A 21,939-nucleotide genomic window follows, 5' to 3' on the forward strand; every position below is an offset into this window, starting at 1 on the left:
TCACAACAGCAGAGTCAGGCACCCTTCAAGGATGCTTTTTGAGGGATTCAGCAGATTGAAAGATTCCTCACTGCCATAAAAGAAGTGCCATACTATAATGCACAGAGAGCAGTAGATCTTCACCCGCTGTTTTGACATGGTGTTCCAAACAGCTGAAGATGAAAGGGTGTTGGGAAAATGGTCTGTATATCTGAGGACCCAACAAACACATAACAGAACTGCATGGACAGTAAAGGTTCCATATGCACCCTTAGGACATTTAATTACCTCCAGCTGGGCAACAGGCTTGTGTCTGTGCCAGAGTTAGTGAAAAGCAGGTGACCTGTTCAGAACAGTAGAGAGAGGAGCTTCACTAACTGAATTTAGGGAGTTTAGTCAGATGACGTAGTTGTGGACATGTGTTCTCTTTGCAACAGTGAATATTTCATTAGTACGTTGAGGGTGAGTGCAGTGTTGTGTGCGAGTGTGTACATACAGCAGAGGCTCCTCCTGGGCTGTGTGGTCCAGGGTCAGGGACAACAGGCAGGCAGGCCAGAGCAGTGACAGACTGAACACTGCTGCTGAGGACTGACCTTCACCAGGGCTCTCTCAACACAGCACAGCCACCAGCTGCTCTTCCGTTCTCCTCCCCACACTCCTTTATTTCCTCTATTTCTCTCGTTCCCTCACTATATCGTTCTATCTTTCTGTCTCTCTCCATCTCTCCTTTCCCCTCTGTCACACTCTTTACAATTTTCTTTCTCTCTGTCTCTCACTCTCTCCCCTTCTATCTCAATATATCCATCTTTCTTTCTCTCTCTCTCTCTATCTCTCTCTCTGCATCCAGTGACCCCCTACTTCCCTGCCCATAGCTGAGGTGTGTCCCAGTTGGAGACTCTGAGGGCTAAGGGGTTAGAATTTCAGACTTCAGCCCTCCCATGCACCCCAGCGCACATGTGCTGTCACTCAATCGCCTCTGCACTCACTTCCCAGAGAGAGGGAGAGAGACACACACAGGGGGTTTGGATTTTAGACATTTGGTTCCATTTTCCAGTACCGTGAGAAACCCTGAGCTTCTCTTAAAACTGGTTTGAGAAAGAGGTGCCACCGTGGTCATTGGGTACAGTACGTGTTGGGGTTCATTGAGAAGATCGCATGCTGGCACAGGAGATGACATCAAGGGGGTTGGCAGTGCTGTGTGTGCTGGTGGCTGGCCTTGGTCAGGTAGGAAATATCATACTGTTCTAGTGTTACTCTACATACTTTATGGCCTACACTTTTGTAAATCACACAGAATTGGAGCCATTTCAACTTCAGGCTATAAATATGCCATTTAGCAGACACTTTCATCCAAAGCAACTTGTATCCATGCATACATTTTACATATGGCTGGTCCTGGGAATTGAACCCACTACCCTGGCATTACAAGCACCATGCTCTACCAACTGAGCTACAAAGGTATACATTTTTAATTTTCTCACAGTCTGCTTGTCAGATTTGAACTTGGATGTATGTGTTATTTAAAGCAGTTTAAACATGATTTAAGTGGAAGTAGTTTTAGCTGTGTTTGTCCTGTATTTCCACAGTGCAGGAGTTAGGGCTGTGTTGGGACACATTTTGAACAGTTTATTTAGTAAAACGATACTTTATGTTTTAATTTGAATGAAATTCTTTGCTTAACATAACATAAACAGATGTTCATCAATAGAAGTGCGAAACATCATGTGAAGAGGTGAATGTGGATATTGGCTAATCTAAACATTTCAGAACCGTTGCAGATCAGATGATGACTCTTGTAAATGACTAACCTACACATTTCAGAACCGTTACAGATCAGATGATGACTCTTGTAAATGACTAATCTACACATTTCAGAACCGTTGCAGATCAGATGATGACTCTTGTAAATGACTAATCTACACATTTCAGAACCGTTGCAGATCAGATGATGACTCTTGTAAATGACTAATCTACACATATCAGAACCGTTGCAGATCAGATGATGACTCTTGTAAATGACTAATCTACACATTTCAGAACCGTTGCAGAACAGATGATGACTCTTGTAAATGACTAATCTACACATTTCAGAACCGTTGCAGATCAGATGATGACTCTTGTAAATGACTAATCTACACATTTCAGAACCGTTGCAGATCAGATGATGACTCTTGTAAATGACTAATCTAAACATTTCAGAACCGTTGCAGATCAGATGATGACTCTTGTAAATGACTAATCTACACATTTCAGAACCGTTGCAGATCAGATGATGACTCTTGTAAATGACCAATCTAAACATTTCAGAACCGTTGCAGATCAGATGATGAATACTCTTGTAAAGACCCAATCTAAACATTTCAGAACCGCTGCAGATCAGATGATGAATACTCTTGTAAAGGACCAATCTAAACATTTCAGAACCGCTGCAGATCAGTTGATGAATACTCTTGTAAAGGACCACTCTAAACATTTCAGAACCGTTGCAGATCAGATGATGAATACTCTTGTAAAGGACCAATCTAAACATTTCAGAACCGTTGCAGATCAGATGATGAATACTCTTGTAAAGGACCAATCTAAACATTTCAGAACCGTTGCAGATCAGATGATGAATACTCTTGTAAAGGACCAATCTAAACATTTCAGAACCGTTGCAGATCAGATGATAAATACTCTTGTAAATGACCAACGAATGCTGATGTTTTATACGCCAGGCAGAAATCGGGGATCGACTGTTAGCAGGCTTGTCATCAACACCATTTTAAGACGCATAATGGATGACACTGTAAACAGACATTTTACTAACATAACTTCAAAACTCATTCAGTCTGTTTATACATGTCATGGAACCCAGGTTGGAGACCTAGACAATTGTCCCTCAGTAACCTCTTCTGTTGAATGGCCTGAAATGATTATGGAAGTTGCAGGTTTGCAGCTAAATGAATTTCAAAAAGTATGGATAGAAAGACTTCAAACTATTTTTTAAGCAATGACTTTGAATTTATGATGGCAAAGTGTGTAGCCTACTATACAATACGTTTTTATGCTGACAACGTTCTGAAATGGGCAACTATCTGAGTCACATTCTCTTAATTAGTGTGTCTAATTTGAGAACCACATGGTAATCGACATCAGCTGTAGAAGATGGTTGGAATAGATCATTGAAACAGCCATGGGGAATGCCAGTTAGTCACAGTTTGCCGCCGGCCCCGCGGCCATGTGTCTTACTGTGAGTTAGAGGAACAGGTACAGTTGAAGTCAGAAGTTTACATACACTTAGGTTGGAGTCATTAAAACACGTTTTTCAACCACTCCACACATTTCTTGTTAACAAACTATAGTTTTGGCAAGTTGGTTAGGACATCTACTTTGTGCATGACACAAGTCATTTTTCCAACAATTGTTTACAGACAGATTAATTCACTTATTATTATTATTCACTGCATCACAATTCCAGTGAGTCAGAAGTTCACATACACTAAGTTGACTGTGCCTTTAAACAGCTTAGAAAATTATGTCATGGCTTTAGAAGCTTCTGATAGGCTAATTGACATCATTTGAGTCAATTGGAGGTGTACCTGTGGATGTGTTTCAAGGCCTACCTTCAAACTGAGTGCCTCTTTGCTTGACATATTAGGAGAATCAAAAGAAAACAGCCAAGACCTCAGAATGTTTTTTGGTAAACCTCCACAAGTCTGGTTCATCCTTGGGAGCAATTTCCAAATGCCTGAAGGTACCACGTTCATCTGTACAAACAATAGTATGCAAGTATAAACACTATGGGACCAGGCAGCCGTCATACCGCTCAGGAAGGAGACGCCTTCTGTCTCCTAGAGCTGAACGTACATTCGTGCGAAAAGTGCAAATCAATCCCAGAACAACAGCAAAGGACCTTGTGAAGATGCTGGAGGAAACAGGTATAAAAGTATCTATATCCACAGTAAAACGAGTCCTATATCGACATAACATGAAAGGCAGCTCAGCAAGGAAGAAGCCACTACTCCAAAACCGCCATAAAAAGCCAGACTACGGTTTGCTACTGCACAAGGGGACAAAGATCGTACTTTTTGGAGAAATGTCCTCTGGTCTGATGAAACAAAATTAGAACTGTTTGTCCATAATGACCATCGTTATGTTTAGAGGAAAAAGGGGGAGGCTTGCAAGCCGAAGAACACCATCCCAACCATGAAGCACGGGGGTGGCAGCATCATGTTGTGGGGGTGCTTTGCTGCAGGAGAGACTGGTGCACTTCACAAAATAGATGGCATCGTGAGGCAGGAAAACGATGTGGATATATTGAAGCAACATCTGAAGACATCAGTCAGGAAGTTAAAGCTTGGTCGCAAATGGGTCTTCCAAATGGACAATGACCCCAAGCACACTTCCAAAGTTCTGGTAAAATGGCTTAAGGACAACAAAGTCAAGGTATTGGAGTGGCCATCATGCAGCCCTGACCTCAAGCCCATAGAACATATGTTGGCAGAACTGAAAAAGCATGAGCGAGCAAGGAGGCCTACAAACCTGACTCAGTTACACCAGCCCTGTCAGGAGGAATGGACCAAAATTCACCCAACTTATTGTGGGAAGCTTGTGGAAGGCTACTCTAAACATTTGACCCAAGTTAAACAGTTTAAAGGCAATGCTACCAAATACTAATTGAGTGTATGTGAACTTCTGACCCACTGGGAATGTGATGAAAGAAATAAAAGCTGAAATAAATAATTCTCTCTACTATTATTCTGATATTTACCATTCATAAAATAAAGTGGTGATCCTAACTGACCTAAGACAGGGAATTGTTACAAGGATTAAATGTCAGGAATTGTGAAAAACTGAGTTTAAATGTAGTTGGCTGAGGTGTATGTAAACATCTGACTTCAAATGTATGTGATGACGCAACCCATGGGGCTTAGCTTGCATCACAAAATGTGTAATCTGAAAGCAATACACTTTAAGTACAAACACATAACAAAGAACACGAATACCAGGACCACCAACAATAGACTATAGACCAATGCCCACTCTACACTTCAAGGCCCGTACATTCACATGCATGATTTGGATTATCCATAGACTTCCAGTAATCTATTTGTGAACGGACCGATATGAAAGACCTAAAACCACAGAACAAGATCCTTCAAACCTGTGATCCTAGTTACTCTGGTTACATACAGTATATCAGATAACTATTTTAGCTCTGTGTGTAAGTTTAACCTATGTGAGTTTGATGTGTTACAACTCAGTGAGTGGAAAGTGGCTGGTGAGGTTTCACGAACACCTACTACATAAGGTATACCCCTATGGGTGGAAGGTATACCCCTATGGGTGGAAGGCATACCCCTATGGGTGGAAGGTATACCCCTATGGGTGTGTTGCTTTTGAGAATATCCCTGGGAAAGAAAGAGGGTTGTAATGAACTGGCCTGCCTACAGAGCGTGGGCTCTGTACATAGAGGCGGTCATGTTGGCCAGCAGCTGTTCCCAGATGCATACTTGATGCCATTTGTCCCGCTCAGTAATCCCCGTGCGGAAAGAGGAGTCGGCCACTCCCTAAACCATGAAATCAGGGACAAATCCGTCCATAAAGCAGCAGCCGGTGCTGAGTTCATGCTCATTGGAAGAAATCACTCAGTACAGATGCTCAGTGTCTGAATCACAGGCCTGTTCTGTCTGTGTGAATGCTTTCTGTTTTACACAGACTTGGGTTTCAGGAACAGGAAGGGCCTCAACTACAGGGGCAGACACAACATTAAAACCACTCTGCCTGTGCACTATTACCAGAGATTATCTTTCCAAATGACTCTTTCCCAATTATATTTCCTTGATTGCTGGCATCCACCTTCCTCACCTTTTTCTGAAAGATCTGAGTGGAGGGGCCTTGGATCTTCTCCTCCAATGTGAAGTGAGGAGAAAGGACACGAAGATGAAGGAAAGACGAATTGGGAAAGAGCCACTGTTGTAACGGGCTTTGGTTGTTACCTCCATTTTCACCAGCTGAGTTATTGACCAATTAGTGACCCTTCAAAGGATAGGGTCTCTCTCTTCATGTTGTTAGAAAACAGGTTCCATTTAGTCTTTGTGTTCATGTTCCATTCACAACAGATGTGACAAACATTACATGGAAAGGAACAGGAAAATACATTTTTGAAATGGGACACTTGTTATCCCATCTCATTCAGAGCACCTTATGCTTTGCATCAAAGGATGTTTTCTCTCTGACACAAAAGGTAATGTATTTTCTTTTGAATGAGATAAGGGAATAGCAGTGGCAGACAAGGCTGACGGAACAAAAACAGTAGTGTTAATGGGCACAGTAATGGTCTCTCCTTGGACTTCTATCATGACCCTCTGAAAGAGGACTGACCCTGGAGTGAATAAGGGGTAGAGGTGGGGGTGGTGCTAGGGTTGGTAGTGGGGGTGGTGCTGTTGGTGGTAGGGGTGGGTGGTGGTAGGGTTGGCATTGGTATTAGGGGTGGTAGGGGTGGTGGTAAGGGTGGTAGGTGTGGTGGTGGTGGTGTTGGTGGTAGTGATGGTGGTGGTATTGGTGGTAGGGGTGGTGGTGGTGGTGGTAGGTGTGGTGGTGTTGGTGGTAGTAGTGATGGTGGTGGTAGGGGTGGTGGTAAGGGTGGTAGTGGTAGGGATGGTGGTGGTAACGATGGTGGTGGTAACGATGGTGGTGGTGGTGGTGATGGTAGTAAGGGTGACGGTAAGGGTGGTAGTAGTAAGGGTGGTGGTATGGGTGGTTGTGGTGGTAAGGGTGGTAGTAGAGGTGGTGTGGTGGTGGTAAGGGTGGTGGTGGTGGTGGGGGGTGGTGGTGGTAAGGGTGGTGGTAGGGGTGGTGGTAAGGAAGGGTGGTGGTGGTGGTGGGGGTGGTGGTGGTGGTGGTGGTAGGGGTGGTGTGGTGGTGGTAAGGGTGGTGGTAGGGGTGGTGGTAAGGGTGGTGGTAGGGGTGGGGAGACTCCTGAGCCTGAGCTGGGAGAGAGAAAGAAAGGTGACATGATGAGATGAGGAAGTGGTTTCGGTCCTGGTACAACCTCCCTCAGGCTTTAATACAATTCCATGCCAAATTAGCAAGCGCTGTGTTCACTCCCACACTCTGGGAGTGGAGTCCTAAGTAACTCTCATTGTCCCCATTAGGTCAGCAGTCATGAAGCTCAGACACCTCTCTTGTGAAACCCTGGCTAGCACCCCCAAATAATAGAAGGCCCAAGCAGCCATAGCTGGGGGGGTGGGAAGCGAGGTAGATAGCTGTTCATTAAAAGACTTTGGAACTGCTCATTTAGAGCCTTTGGAACAGTGATGGAGGGGGACCATGGAGGGAACAGGGCCACCTGTCTGACCCTCCACCCCATGGCCAGAGGGATTGTCAGGCATGGTGCCTGCATTCTTTCCCTCTCCCCTCCTGCTCATGCTGTGGCACTCTGGCTGGCTCACATGGATAGACAGTACCTCCACTCAGCTTGCACATGGCTGTCTCAGGGGTCAATTTTATATTCTATTTTAGAGAGGCACATCTCTAATACTATGACTTATTATTAATTGTAAAAGCCTTATGTTTCTGTCTAGATATGTAACAGTGAATGTGTATATTGCACTGACTATGACCTGCTGCGGTAAATGGAGTGAATTAAGCAAGTGTTTTATCACATAACAGCTACCACTGTAAAACTAAAATACACATTTCAAACAGAGTTACTACTCTCATGACATACATCATACAGTTGGTGCAAGCTTGTAATAGCTCTGAAGATATAAACTCTCACTCTATGGAAGGGCATCAGTCATGCTCCCCCTCCATGTCCCACACATGGTGGGTGGATGGGTGGGTGTGAGAGAGAGACTGAGCACCCTTGACTCAACAGCATGAATTTGAATCATTTAATCCTTGGATACTATAGTAGACAACAGCATAATGTTCTATTTGCCAAGCTTCAGTAAATAACTGTCCACTCCATGGGACAGATGTTGTTGGTCTCTTAGCAGCTAAGTTTCATTCACAAAATGATTGGCACACTTTCAAAGCTATTTTTAGACACAACTGTTTGAGAGAGTTGCCAGGGGTCCTTGCTGCTGGCACTATCCATGAAAGTGTGACAGTCTTGCTTCAGCTCCTCAGTGTGGGGTCAGTCTGAGCAGTATTTTCGTCACAGCAGTCGACTTTTACACCGAAATGTTGCCCCAAACCTTTTGACTGTAAACGTTATCCAACACTGTGAACAAGATCCTGGATGCTTTGATTGTGAAATACACACTGATTTTGAAATACAATTTATTTAGGTACTGCGCATAGTTAGTATATCAAGCTTTGTGTTGAATGTTTATGTGTATAATACATATATATATATATTTTTATATATGGGTATGTGTATGTATGTACTGTATGATGTGGTCTGGTTTGGTACCGTGAGACACTTTATGTCAACAGCAGACTCATAGAAAAAGATTCCTACCCTACATACCTACTTCAGAGCGCAGTCCTACTTATCTACTTCAGAGTGCAGTCATACCTACATACTTCAGAGCACAGTTCTACCTACCTACCTACCTTAGTCCTACTTACCTACTTCAGAGTGCAGTCCTACCTACTTCAGAGCGCAGTCTACCTAACTACTTCAGAGCGCAGTCCTACCTACCTACTTCAGAGCGCAGTCCTACCTACCTACCTCAGAGAGCAGTCCTACTTACCTACTTCAGAGCGCAGTCCTACTTATCTACTTCAGAGCGCAGTCCTATCTATCTACTTCAGAGCGCAGGCCTACCTACCTACTTCAGAGCGCAGTCCTACCTACCTACCTACTTCAGAGAGCAGTCCTACCTACTTCAGAGAGCAGTCCTATCTACTTCAGAGTGCAGTCCTACCTACCTACCTACCTCAGAGAGCAGTCCTACCTACTTCAGAGCGCAGTCCTACCTACCTACCTCAGAGAGCAGTTCTACCTACCTACTTCAGAATGCAGTCCTACCTACCTCCGAGAGCAGTCCTACCCACCTACCTACCTACCTCAGAGAGCAGTCCTACCTACCTACCTCAGAGCGCAGTCCTACCTACTTCAGAGCGCAGTCCTACCTACCTACCTACCTACCTCCTAGACCTACCTCAGAGAGCAGTCCTACTTACTTACTTCAGAGAGCAGTCCTACCTACTTCAGAGCGCAGTCCTACTTACCTACTTCAGAGCGCAGTCCTACCTATCTACCTCCGAGAGCAGTCCAACCTACTTTAGAGAGCAGTCCTACCTACTTCAGAGAGCAGTCCTACCTACTTCAGAGAGCAGTCCTACCTACTTCAGAGAGCAGTCCTACCTACTTCAGAGAGCAGTCCTACCTACTTCAGAGCGCAGTCCTACCTACTTCAGAGCGCAGTCCTACCTACTTCAGAGAGCAGTCCTACCTACTTCAGAGCGCAGTCCTACCTATTTCAGAGCGCAGTCTTACCTACTTTAGAGCACAGTCCTACTTACCTACTTCAGAGAGCAGTCCTACTTACCTACTTCAGAGCGCAGTCCTACCTACCTACTTCAGAGCGCAGGCCTACCTACCTACTTCAGAGCGCAGTCCTACCTACCTACCTCAGAGAGCAGTCCTACCTACCTCAGAGCGCAGTTCTACCTACTTCAGAGCGCAGTCCTACTTACCTACTTCAGAGAGCAGTCCTACCTACTTCAGAGAGCAGTCCTATCTACTTCAGAGTGCAGTCCTACCTACCTACCTACCTACCTCAGAGAGCAGTCCTACCTACTTCAGAGCCCAGTCCTACCTACCTACCTCAGAGAGCAGTTCTACCTACCTACTTCAGAATGCAGTCCTACCTACCTCCGAGAGCAGTCCTACCCACCTACCTACCTACCTCAGAGAGCAGTCCTACCTACCTACCTCAGAGCGCAGTCCTACCTACTTCAGAGCGCAGTCCCACTTACCTACCTCAGAGAGCAGTTCTACCTATCTACTTCAGAATGCAGTCCTACCTACCTCCGAGAGCAGTCCTACCCACCTACCTCAGAGAGCAGTCCTACCTACCTACCTACCTACCTCAGAGCGCAGTCCTACCTACTTCAGAGCGCAGTCCTACCTACCTACCTACCTACCTACCTACCTCAGAGAGCAGTCCTACTTACCTACTTCAGAGAGCAGTCCTACCTACTTCAGAGCGCAGTCCTACTTACCTACTTCAGAGCGCAGTCCTACCTATCTACCTCAGAGAGCAGTCCAACCTACTTCAGAGAGCAGTCCTACCTACTTCAGAGAGCAGTCCTATCTACTTCAGACAGCAGTCCTACCTACTTCAGAGCGCAGTCCTACCTAATTCAGAGAGCAGTCCTACCTACTTCAGAGAGCAGTCCTACCTACTTCAGAGCGTAGTCCTACTTACCTACTTCAGAGCACAGTCCTACTTATCTACTTCAGAGCACAGTCCTACTTACCTACTTCAGAGCACAGTCCTACTTACCTACTTCAGAGCACAGTCCTACTTACCTACTTCAGAGCGCAGTCCTACTTACCTACTTCAGAGCGCAGTCCTACTTACCTACTTCAGAGCGCAGTCCTACCTATCTACCTCAGAGAGCAGTCCTATCTACTTCAGACAGCAGTCCTACCTACTTCAGAGCGCAGTCCTACCTAATTCAGAGCCTACAGTCCTACTTACCTACTTCAGAGCGCAGTCCTACCTACTTCAGAGAGCAGTCCTACCTACTTCAGAGAGCATTCCTACCTACTTCAGAGCGCAGTCCTACCTAATTCAGAGAGCAGTCCTATCTACTTCAGAGCGCAGTCCTACTTACCTACTTCAGAGCACAGTCCTACCTACCTACTTCAGAGCGCAGTCCTACTTACCTACTTCAGAGCGCAGTCCTACCTATCTACCTCAGAGAGCAGTCTTACCTACTTCAGAGAGCAGTCCTACCTACTTCAGAGAGCAGTCCTACCTACTTCAGAGAGCAGTCCTACCTACTTCAGAGAGCAGTCCTCCTACCTACCTACTTCAGAGCGCAGTCCTACCTACTTCAGAGAGCAGTCCTACCTACCTTTCCTCCTACTTTCAGAGAGCAGTCCTACCTACCTACTTCAGAGAGCAGTCCTACCTACCTACTTCAGAGAGCAGTCCTCCTACCTACTTCAGAGCAGTCCTACCTACCTACTTCAGAGAGCAGTCCTACCTACCTACTTCAGAGAGCAGTCCTACCTACCTACTTCAGAGCAGTCCTACCTACTTCAGAGAGCAGTCCTACCTACTTCAGAGATCAGTCCTACCTACTTCAGAGAGCAGTCCTTCTACCTACCTCAGAGAGCAGTCCTACCTACTTCAGAGAGCAGTCCTACCTACCTCAGAGAGCAGTCCTACCTATCTACCTCAGAAAGCAGTCCTACCTACCTACCTTAGAGAGCAGTCCTACCTACCTACCTACCTACCTCAGAGAGCAGTCCTACCTACCTACCTTAGAGAGCAGTCCTACCTACTTCAGAGAGCAGTCCTACCTACCTATCTCAGAGAGCAGTCCTACCTACTTCAGAGAGCAGTCCTACCTACCTACCTCAGAGAGCAGTCCTTACCTACCTCAGAGAGCAGTCCTACCTACTTCAAAGAGCAGTCCTACCTACTTCAGAGAGCAGTCCTACCTACTTCAGAGAGCAGTCCTACCTACCTCAGAGAGCAGTCCTACCTACCTCAGAGAGCAGTCCTACCTACTTCAGAGAGCAGTCCTACCTACTTCAGAGAGCAGTCCTACCTACTTCAGAGCGCAGTACTTCTCACTGTGTTAACCTGGGTGTTGACCCACAAGAGGCACCAGGCAACTGCTGGCCACAGGGTGAGAGGCCAAGGTGTAAAAGTATCTGGGAAAAAGTCCCCAAAACAGTTAATATTGGTGAGAAGAAAGAGGAGGCCTGCTGTCCTTCACCATAGCTGTCAGAGGTGACTGGTGCTAATTGGTAAGATGACTCCTAGGTGTAGCCCAGTCACTGCTGAACTGGAAAAGAGATTAAGACATTACAGAGCCTTCCTGGTTTTATTTGCCACCCAGATGGAGTTGAGACCACAGGAGATCAACACAATGATGTTAACTGGGTCTGTCTTCCGATCCTCTTCAGAATGTAGCAGGCTCTTTCCAAAATAGACCTTGAGCCCCATTCAACAACCTGATCTCACAAACCTAAACAGGAGCACAGTGGTCAGTTCTGGTTCACAAGGCTAGACAGCAACATCTATTTCTCTAATTCTGATAGCATATGCTTTTTTGTTGTTGAGTAGAGATGTTGAATCAGGAATTCAACAGGAATGTTGTTTCAGTGTTAACTGCGTCATCCAGTTACAGATTTTGATTGAACAGGGCCTTTGGCCTCTGACTGGCAGTAGCTTGATCTCTGATCTGTGATCAGAGCGGTAGTGGAAGGTGAGAAGGCTTTGCTGTCTAGCTTGGTATGTGACTGTAAACATCTCTGTATGAGAGTAGGGAGGACTACACCAGTGGCTTAGGGTCGGGGTCAGGAATATAGAGCACTCTAAGATTAGTCTGCTCCTAACTCAGCCTGCACATGGCACTCATAGTTGACATTCTCCTCAGACTGTACGTTACAGCAGCGTGACAAAGTGCCAGTGTGCCAGGCCTAAGGGACAGGGAAGGGCCACCATGTCCAAAATACATAATAGTGATTCAATCTAATCTAATCTAAACTGAATGAGAACAAAAGGTGTTATTTTTTCTTTGTCTTTTTAGCATGCAAATTTGTGTATAGACAAGACTTATCTGCCAAAATCTGTGATCATCTTGTTGCCACTAAATGCTGAGCTTTTTCTCTTAAGGAATGTGTGTTTGCGTGTGTGTGAGGAATTCTGTCATCAGAGTGGATTTGTAAAGTGACCCCCAACCCCTAGTCAGGTGCAAAGTTGAACATAAAGGGGAGTCTGTAAGAGTGAGTAAGAGAGAGGGTGGGAAAGCACAGGATCTAAATCCATAGGTGACAGCTGGTGTGCGTGTCTGAGTGTTTTCTGAGTGTGTGTTTAAGATAAACACAGAGCGTGCGTGATAGAGAATTAGAATGAACATGAGAGTAATTGTTTTCACCAGACATTATGGAACTGGTGTCTTCCAAAAAGTTAGACTTTTGACTCTTCGGACCATAGAACATCTGAGTCATACAGCAAGACGATGATCCAAAACACAAAAATAAAGTCGACATGAAAATGGCTAAAAAGCAACACATTTTAGGTTTTGGAATGGCCTAGTCGAAGTCCAGACCTAATCCCAATAGAGGTGTTGTGGCAGGACTTGAAACAAGCAGTTCATGCTTGAAAACCCTGTCGCTGAGTTAAAGCAGTTCTGCATGGAACAGCGGACCAAAATTCCTCCACAGCGGCGTGAGAGACTGATCATCAACTACAGGAAGCTTTTTGTTGCAGGCATTGTAGCTAAAGGTGGGACAACCAGTTATTGAGTGTAAGGGGGCAATTACTTTTTCACACAGAGGAATTGGGTGTTGCAAAGCTGTTAATTAAATAAATCAAATAAGTATCATATAATAGAGGTTATTTGTAAACTAAGGTTCCTTTTATCTAATATTACATTTTGTTTGAAGATCTGATAACATTCAGTATCAAAAATATGCAAAAGTACAGAAAATCAGAAAGGGGGAAAATAATTGTTCACGGCACTGTATGCATACTGTATTCCCAGTCATGTGAAATCCATAGACTAGAGCCTAAGGAATTTATTTCAATTGACTGATTTCCTTATATGAACTGTAACTCAGTAACATCTTTGAAATTGTTGCATGTTCCGTTTATATTTTTGTTCAGTGTACAATAGATACTGAGTATACAAAATATTAAGCACACCTGCTCTTTCCATGACATAGACTGACCAGGTGAATCCAGGTGAAAGCCATGATCCCATAGTGATGTCCCTGAATAACTTCAGTCCGTGTGTATAAAGGGGAGGAGACAGGTTCTCATTTACAACGGTGACCTGGCCAAGATAAAGCAAAGCAGTGCGACACAAACAACAACACAGAGTTACACATGGAATAAACATACAGTCAATAACACAATAGAGAAAAAGTCTATAGACAGTGTGTGCAAATGAGGTAAGACAAGGGAGGTAAGGCAATAAATGGGCCATAGTGGTGAAATTATTACAATTTAGCAGTTAAACACTGGCGTTATAGATGTGCAGAAGATGAATGTTCAAGTAGAGATACTGGGGTGCAAAGGAGCAAAAATAAATAACAGTATGGGGATGAGGTAGTTGGATGGGCTATTTACAGATGGGCTATGTAAAGGTGCAGTGATCTGTGAGCTGCTGACAGCTGGTGCTTAAAGTTAGTGAGGGAAATATGAGTCTCCAGCTTCAGTGATTTTTGCAATTCGTTCCAGTCATTGGCAGCAGAGAACTGGAAGGAAAGGCGGCCAAAGGGGGAATTGGTTTTGGGGGTGACCAGTGAAATATACCTGCTGGAGCGCGTTCTACGAGTGGGTGCTGCTATTGTGACCAGTGAGCTGAGATAAGGCGGGGCTTTACCTAGCAAAGACTTATAGATGAACTGGAGCCAGTGGGTTTGGCGACGAGTATGAAGCAAGGGCCAGCCAACGAGAGCGTACAGGTCGCAGTGGTGTGTAGTATATGGGGCTTTGGTGACAAAATGCATGGCACTGTGATAGACTGCATCCAATTTGCTGAGTAGAGTGTTGGAGGCTGTTTTGTAAATGACATCGCCAAAGTCAAGGATCGGCAGGGTAGTCAGTTTTACGAGGGTATGTTTGGCAGCATGAGTGAACGATGCTTTGTTGCGAAATAGGAAGCCGATTCGAGAATTGAACCCTGTGGCACCCTCATAGAGACTGCCAGAGGTCCGGACAACAGGCCCTCCGATTTGACACACTGAAGTCTGTCTGAGAAGTAGTTGGGGAACCAAGCGAGGCAGTCATTTGAGAAACCAAGGCTATTGAGTCTGCCGATAAGAATGTGGTGATTGACAGAGTTGAAAGCCTTGGCTAGGTCGATGAATACAGCTGCACAGTACTGTCTTTTATCGGTGGCGGTTATGATATCGTTTAGGACCTTGAGCGTGGCTGAGGTGCACCCATGACCGGCTCGGAAACCAGATTGCATAGCGGAGATGGTACGGTGGGATTCGAAATGGTCGGTGATGGGGGGGGTTCCTAGTGTTTGGTATACTCAGTTTATATGTCTCCACACACCTAGGCTATTGAAGGATTCAATACAATGTCGTCATGTCGGCTACTCTGGGGCGGCAGGGTAGCCTAGTGGTTAGAGCGTTGGACTAGTAACTGGAAGGTTGCAAGTTCAAACCCCCGAGCTGACAAGGTACAAATATGTTGTTCTGCCCCTGAACAGGCAGTTAACCCACTGTTCCTAGGCCGTCATTGAAAATAAGAATTTGTTCTTAACTGACTTGCCTAATAAAATACAAATAAATGTATTGATCTCAGATTCTGTCTCACTGTAAAAGCAGCCTATCATTTGTGAGATAAAGTCTCCAGTCATCTAAAATGATGTAGAAATGCTCTTATAAAAGGCCAACATTTTACTGGGCCCGAGGCTACCCAAAAAAAATCCCCACGTGTGCACCTCAAAGGTGATTTACATGTGTTCCAGTACCTCAGAGCCCCCCCTCCCAGGCCACCCCCCCTGTCGGGCTCACTTTTTGTTCCGGCACCTCCCAATTTACAAATTAAGCACTGGAGATGGCGTGTGAAACTTGAACTCATGCCTCTCCACCCCATCACCCACCCCAGCCGGTCACCATTCAACCACCACCAGGCCACAGAGAGAGGCCAACTGCTGCAACCCTCACCAACTGATAATAGTAGCCACAGCACGACTACTAAAAATATACAAATGTATTTGGGTTCTGTACTCCTTGACATGAAGAATATGAATCATGATTTAAACGACTTCATTCATCCAGAAATATATGGCCCTCACTCAGACCATCTAAATGGAAATTGCCTTTGAATGAATCGTGAAAAATGGCGCTCTTAAATGAATCCCATTCTGTTGCCCCCAGGTCGGGAGCAGCAGCCAAGCGGGCAGGGAGGACCTTAACCCAGTGGTCCTGTATCCATGGAGACAGAGGAGCAGTGGAGGTCTGAGCAGGGTGAAGAGGGACTGGATCATCCCTCCAATCAGGGTGCTGGAGAACAGCAAGCAAGTCCCTGAAAACCTGGTCCAGGTACTGAATGAATCATGTCATCTCATATCTATACTGATGCTAGGGCCTCTATACATACATTAACTGATGAGTGTTGGCTAGGTGACTAAGATGTAAATGTTAGAGTAACGCTGACACTTTTTGGTCCAGTGAAATTGATCTTACAAAACATGGTATGTAAGATCAGTCACATGTGATCAAGACAACCCACTGCTCTCAGTGAACATGGTTATTGTTCAGACAGCCTTTTAAACTGAGCATGAAAGAGCCACGCTGGCCTCTCTGACCTCCAGAACCATTGACCAGTCATGTGCTGTTGCTCTCCCTCTCTGTTCCCATCAGTGACCACATTCACATCTGGTACTCTATGTGCTGTTCTGTTCAGCTCACTCTCCTCTCACCCTTCCAATCAGATTCTCACCCAGCCATCCTGTGTTGTTTGTTCTTCCAGATCAAATCAGACAAGATTTTCACCGGAGAAGTGATCTACAAGCTGGAAGGACCAGGGGTTGACCAGGACCCTAAGGACCTGTTTGAGATAGACGATAAAACGGGCTGGATCAGGAGCATGATTCCCCTGGACAGAGAGAAAAACAGAAGCTTCACGGTACAACTCACAGAAGAGACATTAGCACCATTGCCTTTGACATGTAAATTATACTATGTCAGCCAGACCCCTTCTTTGGTTTGGGTAACAAGGAATGTCACATGACATAATATCAACGTTAGTATGTCATTCAATGTTTTTCAACTAAACATCTACCACTGCGATTTTATTACATTGACTGTCATGGTTGAGTGAGAAGGGAAGTTGCGCACAAGTCTGTTACTATAGTGGGGTGCTTTCTTCGTAGGCCTACATGAGCAGCTGCATATAGACCCAAATCAATCACAGTCAATAAGCTGAGAATCGTGTAAGAACAGCAAACACTATGAATGAAAAGAGGATGTTGAGAAACATATGAGTAATGTCCTGTTTCTGTTCTCTACAGTTGAAAGCCTTTGCCCTGTCGCCCAGTGGAGAGAGACTGGAGAATCCCTCCACCATTGAGATCGTAGTGCTGGATCAAAATGATAACCGGCCCAACTTCTCCCAGAAAGAGTTTGCTGGATCCGTTTCTGAATTCTCCGTACCAGGTAAACACATGCATCACCTACACACGCTGTGGATGTACATGCAGTCGATACACAAAATGCCAACTGATTGGATAGTGAACTGAGAGAGTGATTGATGTTGTTTCAACAGGCACATCTGTGATGTCTGTGACTGCGACTGATGCTGACGACCCAACCACAGATAACGCTATCCTGAGCTACTCCATCATTGGCCAGGAGAGCATCCCGCCTCTCCGCATCAATAAGACCATGTTTGGCATCAACAACGAGACAGGGGCCATTTACACACGAGACGTGGGTCTAGACTGGGAGGTAGGGGCTCTTCCTTTGTCTTTTCATTGACCCATTATTTAGGTCATGCCCTTTCTGGTTCATCAGAAGCACAATATTTTGAAAGGTGTTTGAAAGGAAAAACTAATTCATGTCAAATAATATACCGTATCTGCCATAAATGACTGTGACCATCCGTGCATTCCTTACAGGTGGTTAAAGGTTTTAGGTTGACACTGCAGGTTGCTGACATGTCAGGCATGGGGTTAATCAGTCTTGCCAATGCAGTCATACATGTGACTGACATCAACAACAATCCCCCACGATTTGCCCCAGACCTGGTGAGTTTCACTGTTTAATCTCTCAGAAGCTGTTAGCTCCCTTCCATTAATTTACTTTAATCAGATGATATAAACGATATGGACACATCATTCAGGCCAGCTTCAAATAGACATTCACATGTGTTAATATAAACTAAGCACAACTACTTTGTGTCTCTGTTTCCTGAATACAGTACACTATGTCAGCTGTGGAGAACAAAGTAGACTTCGTGATTGGCTGGGTCAACGCCACAGACAATGATGAGCCAGGGACAGGAAACTGGGAGACCAAATACACTATCGCCAAGGGCAACCCCTCCAGGAACTTTGTCATTCGCACAGACCCTGTGACCAACGAGGGTATTCTGTCAGTGGTGAAGGTAAGCTATTCTCCATCCGGTAGGAGGACGGGAGGGAATGTGTGGGGGACATTCTGGCTCCATGATAGAATGACAAACATGACAATCAGTTCATCCAATTTATTTTGAGCCTATATAGAGTATCAAGCATGTGATCACACACAGTGGTCAGAGCCAGGCCTTGAAACACGACACTGACACCCCATCTAGTGGTGACTAACTGAACTGCAAGTCACCAGGCCACAATACATTCCATTAAGAGTCCTGTGCTGTGACTAATCAGGATGTGACTGACGCATAAAACGGATACAACAAATATATGGAACGGTATGTAGTTTAGTTATTTCTCAACATGTATGTCAAACCCACACTATCCAAGTTGTTTTTCAAAACCTCTGCCTTTTTTTGTTGTTGTTGCAGGCTCTGGACTACGAGACCCAGGAGGTGTATACTTTGACTCTGACAGTGGAGAATGTGAACCCTCTCAGCATCAAGGCCCCCAAGGACCCCGTAAGCAGTGCCACAGTGGTGGTGACCGTGGTGAATGAGAACGAGGCCCCACGCTTCAATAAAGACCCCATAGAGATCGTGGTTCTTGAGTCTGTGGACCCTGGCACCGTGCTGGCCAGTAACATTGCCTACGATCCTGATAATGCAAAACTCAAGTAAGATTGGTGCACTGGAGAACTCTGAAAACATAACAATATATATGTTCATGTACTGTATGTGTATGAAAAAGGAAACTAAAACATTACTGTCATTTCCATCAGGTATGACATACTCAGAGATCCTGAGGGATGGCTTATAATCAATCACGAGACTGGAGAAATCATAGCCAGGAAACCGTTCAATGTCCGCTCCCCTCACGTCAAGAACAACATTTACAATGCTGTCATCAGAGTCACAGACACAGGTGAGTTTCCTGAGTTAGCCACTGCTTCACCTCACGTAACTGGAGACATGAGGTCAAGCAGGAAGTGACAGTGAATATTGATGTCCTTTCCTCCTAGATGCTGGTGGAATCTCGACTACAGCGTCTCTGGTGATCACGTTGCGGGAGACCAATGACTTCTTCCCTCAGCTGTTCCCCCGGATGGGGACGGTGTGCAGCGAGTCAGGCCGGGAGACATCTGGTCTGTTCCTGAGTGCTGTGGATGAGGACCTGCCCCCTCATGCTGAACCCTTCACCTTCCAACTGCAAGACATCAATGTGTCTGCCAACTGGACCATCATACAGGTCAACGGTAAGGACTATATATAGCAAGGACAGGACTAGATACTCCTAAAGTCCATGCAGAATGGGTTATGGAATAGTATGCTATGTCTTCTCATTCCAACTCCCTCTCTCTCTATCTGTGTTTGTGTCACTCTCTCTCTCCAGAGACTCATGCAGTGCTGCGACCCCTGGTAGAGCTGGAGACAGGGGAATATGCTGTCACTGTGTTGGTGACTGACTCTGGCACCCCTAGTCTCGGTGCATATGCTCAGGTCAATGTGACTGTGTGTCTGTGTGGGAAAGACGGTGAATGTAAGACCGAAGCTGCTGCCATATTCGGAACACGAGTTGGTGTCAGCTTCATCGCCGTACTGGTCATCATGGCCAGCATCGCACTCCTGCTATGTAAGCTATACCTCATGTAAACCCTCACAACACCTGAACAAAGCACATCGCTACATGAACACACACATTTTCCCAAATGTTTCTGTGCAGTGAGATGGGTCTGTGTTCTCAGTGCTGCTGCTCCTGGCTGTAGCCGTGGGTAACTGCAGACGGCATCATATGAAGAAAGGAGAGGGGCTGCTGGTGGGGGAGTCAGACGAAGACATCCGTGACAACGTCCTGAACTATGACGAGCAGGGTGGTGGAGAGGAGGATGAGGTCAGACAACATAACATGTTACAGCTGGCAGAACCCAGTTATCTGGTGACATCGTCGCCTCTCGTCCTATAGACACTTCATATTCCTCCTCCTTTTCTCTCACTAGAATGCCTTCAACATTGACCTACTGAGGAACCCAGTGGATGTGGGACCACTCCCAATATCCTTCTACCCTCCCATCACTGGCATCCCCAGGGGAAAGCAGCCACTCAGGAAAGACTACCCAGACAACCTGCCCTCCCCCTCGTATCCACGGAAACCCCCAGCGGACCCCACTGACATTGAGGACTTCATCAATGATGTGAGAGAGAGGATTCCATCATGGCCCTGGCCTATTGTTAGTCAGTTGAAATAAGAACGGTCCAAATCCCCAGAGAGAATCTAATGTATTTCTTGCCTGTGTGTCTCCACAGGGCCTGGAGGCAGCAGACCATGACCCCAACGTCCCTCCCTACGACACAGCTCTGATCTATGACTACGAGAGTGATGGCTCCCTGGCAGGCAGCCTGAGCTCCATCGCCTCAGCCAGCTCAGACGGCGACCAGGACTATGACTACCTCAACGACTGGGGACCACGCTTTAAGAAACTGGCCAACATGTACGACCCACGCTAAGGAGACTGCCCTACTGAGCTTTTATCCTCAGATGCCATCCATTTTCTCCTAAACTCTACCTAACTCCCTATTCTGCTTGAAGCTGAAACCTGATATCATCCTCTCGGTGTAGAACAGGGTAGGATTTTGAATGATTGGCAGAAGTTTAGAGCAGATCTCTGTGTTCCTATTCCTTCTCATGTTTCCAATTATCTCCAGCAGTGCATTAGCTCAATTCTATTGGCTCTTTTGACACTACATATTGTCCTCCTCCAATCCCTCTCTTTGCTACTGCAAAAGGTCACCGTTGTCATTTGGGGACTTTCCTGGGTACTGTTGATATTCTCCTCACAAGTTCAATGAGTTTGACAGGTTTGATGAGACAACCAGGCAGCATTCTGCAGCATATGAATGGTTCACCTTTTGCTGAGTGGGATGCGTGTGTGTCTGCAGAAGGGAGATGGGAACACATGGTAGAGCATACCAATGAGAGAAGAGAAATATGCACTGTGGTCCTCCAGTCAGTCAGTCCATAGAGCCACTTTAACCACAGTGGCCTTACCAAGTCAGGTGTGTCGTCTTGGAGGTTTCTCTAATCGTTTTTAGTTTATAGAAAGTTTTTTTTAAATGTGGGAGGAATGTAGAGAAAGGTTGACCATGTATTTGAACAGTGATAGCAAAAAAGGGCTAAGCAAGGGAAACAGAACATCTGTGGGATTCTACCCATGTCTGGTTTTAAGTTTAATACTGTAACTGACCACTACCATTTGAAAACATTTATATTTTCTAAGTGATGTTAATGTGTAATGTTTTCCTTTTTTATAAATATTTTGTACATACATTTTCCATTTCTTTAATTTTCCCCTAACAATATTACATGAATCCTCATCAAAATTCACTTGGGTGGTCTATACACACACATTTGATAGTTTGTTAATCAACTCGCCTGCCATTTCAGTCTGACACCAACAATTATAACATTTGAAGCCAATAAGCAATGCCATTACATTTGAGGAGATATGGCTTGGTGGACAGTTTTACTTCCAACATATGCAATACTCAAACTCCTATGAGAAGCAATGGTTTGGGTGTGACATTTTTGTTTTCTTGATTGACAATTTAGATTTTACTGACATCTTTACATAAAAAATGTTTCAAATCAGTTCTCATATTACTATTCCTTTACAATACTCAAAACAATAATTTTTTGGAGCAAATCACCATTTTACAACTCAAGGTAGGATTCTGCCCATAA

General features: G+C 45.2%; 1 protein-coding gene across 1 annotated transcript; it reads left to right on the forward strand.

The window, feature by feature from the left end:
- Positions 1 to 946: 946 nt before the first annotated feature.
- Positions 947 to 21,525, forward strand: LOC112263578 (cadherin-15). Its single transcript, XM_024439993.2, has 14 exons — positions 947 to 1,203; positions 16,004 to 16,168; positions 16,599 to 16,754; positions 17,140 to 17,284; positions 17,394 to 17,575; positions 17,746 to 17,874; positions 18,048 to 18,233; positions 18,633 to 18,877; positions 18,983 to 19,125; positions 19,223 to 19,456; positions 19,594 to 19,833; positions 19,946 to 20,091; positions 20,198 to 20,392; positions 20,505 to 21,525. Exons 1-14 carry the CDS (start codon positions 1,135 to 1,137, stop codon positions 20,703 to 20,705), a joined length of 2,436 nt encoding a protein of 811 aa, XP_024295761.1. The 5' UTR covers positions 947 to 1,134; the 3' UTR covers positions 20,706 to 21,525.
- Positions 21,526 to 21,939: the final 414 nt, after the last annotated feature.

The sequence above is a fragment of the Oncorhynchus tshawytscha genome, linkage group LG12, assembly GCF_018296145.1.
Source record: "Oncorhynchus tshawytscha isolate Ot180627B linkage group LG12, Otsh_v2.0, whole genome shotgun sequence".
Taxonomy (NCBI): Eukaryota; Metazoa; Chordata; class Actinopteri; order Salmoniformes; family Salmonidae; genus Oncorhynchus; species Oncorhynchus tshawytscha.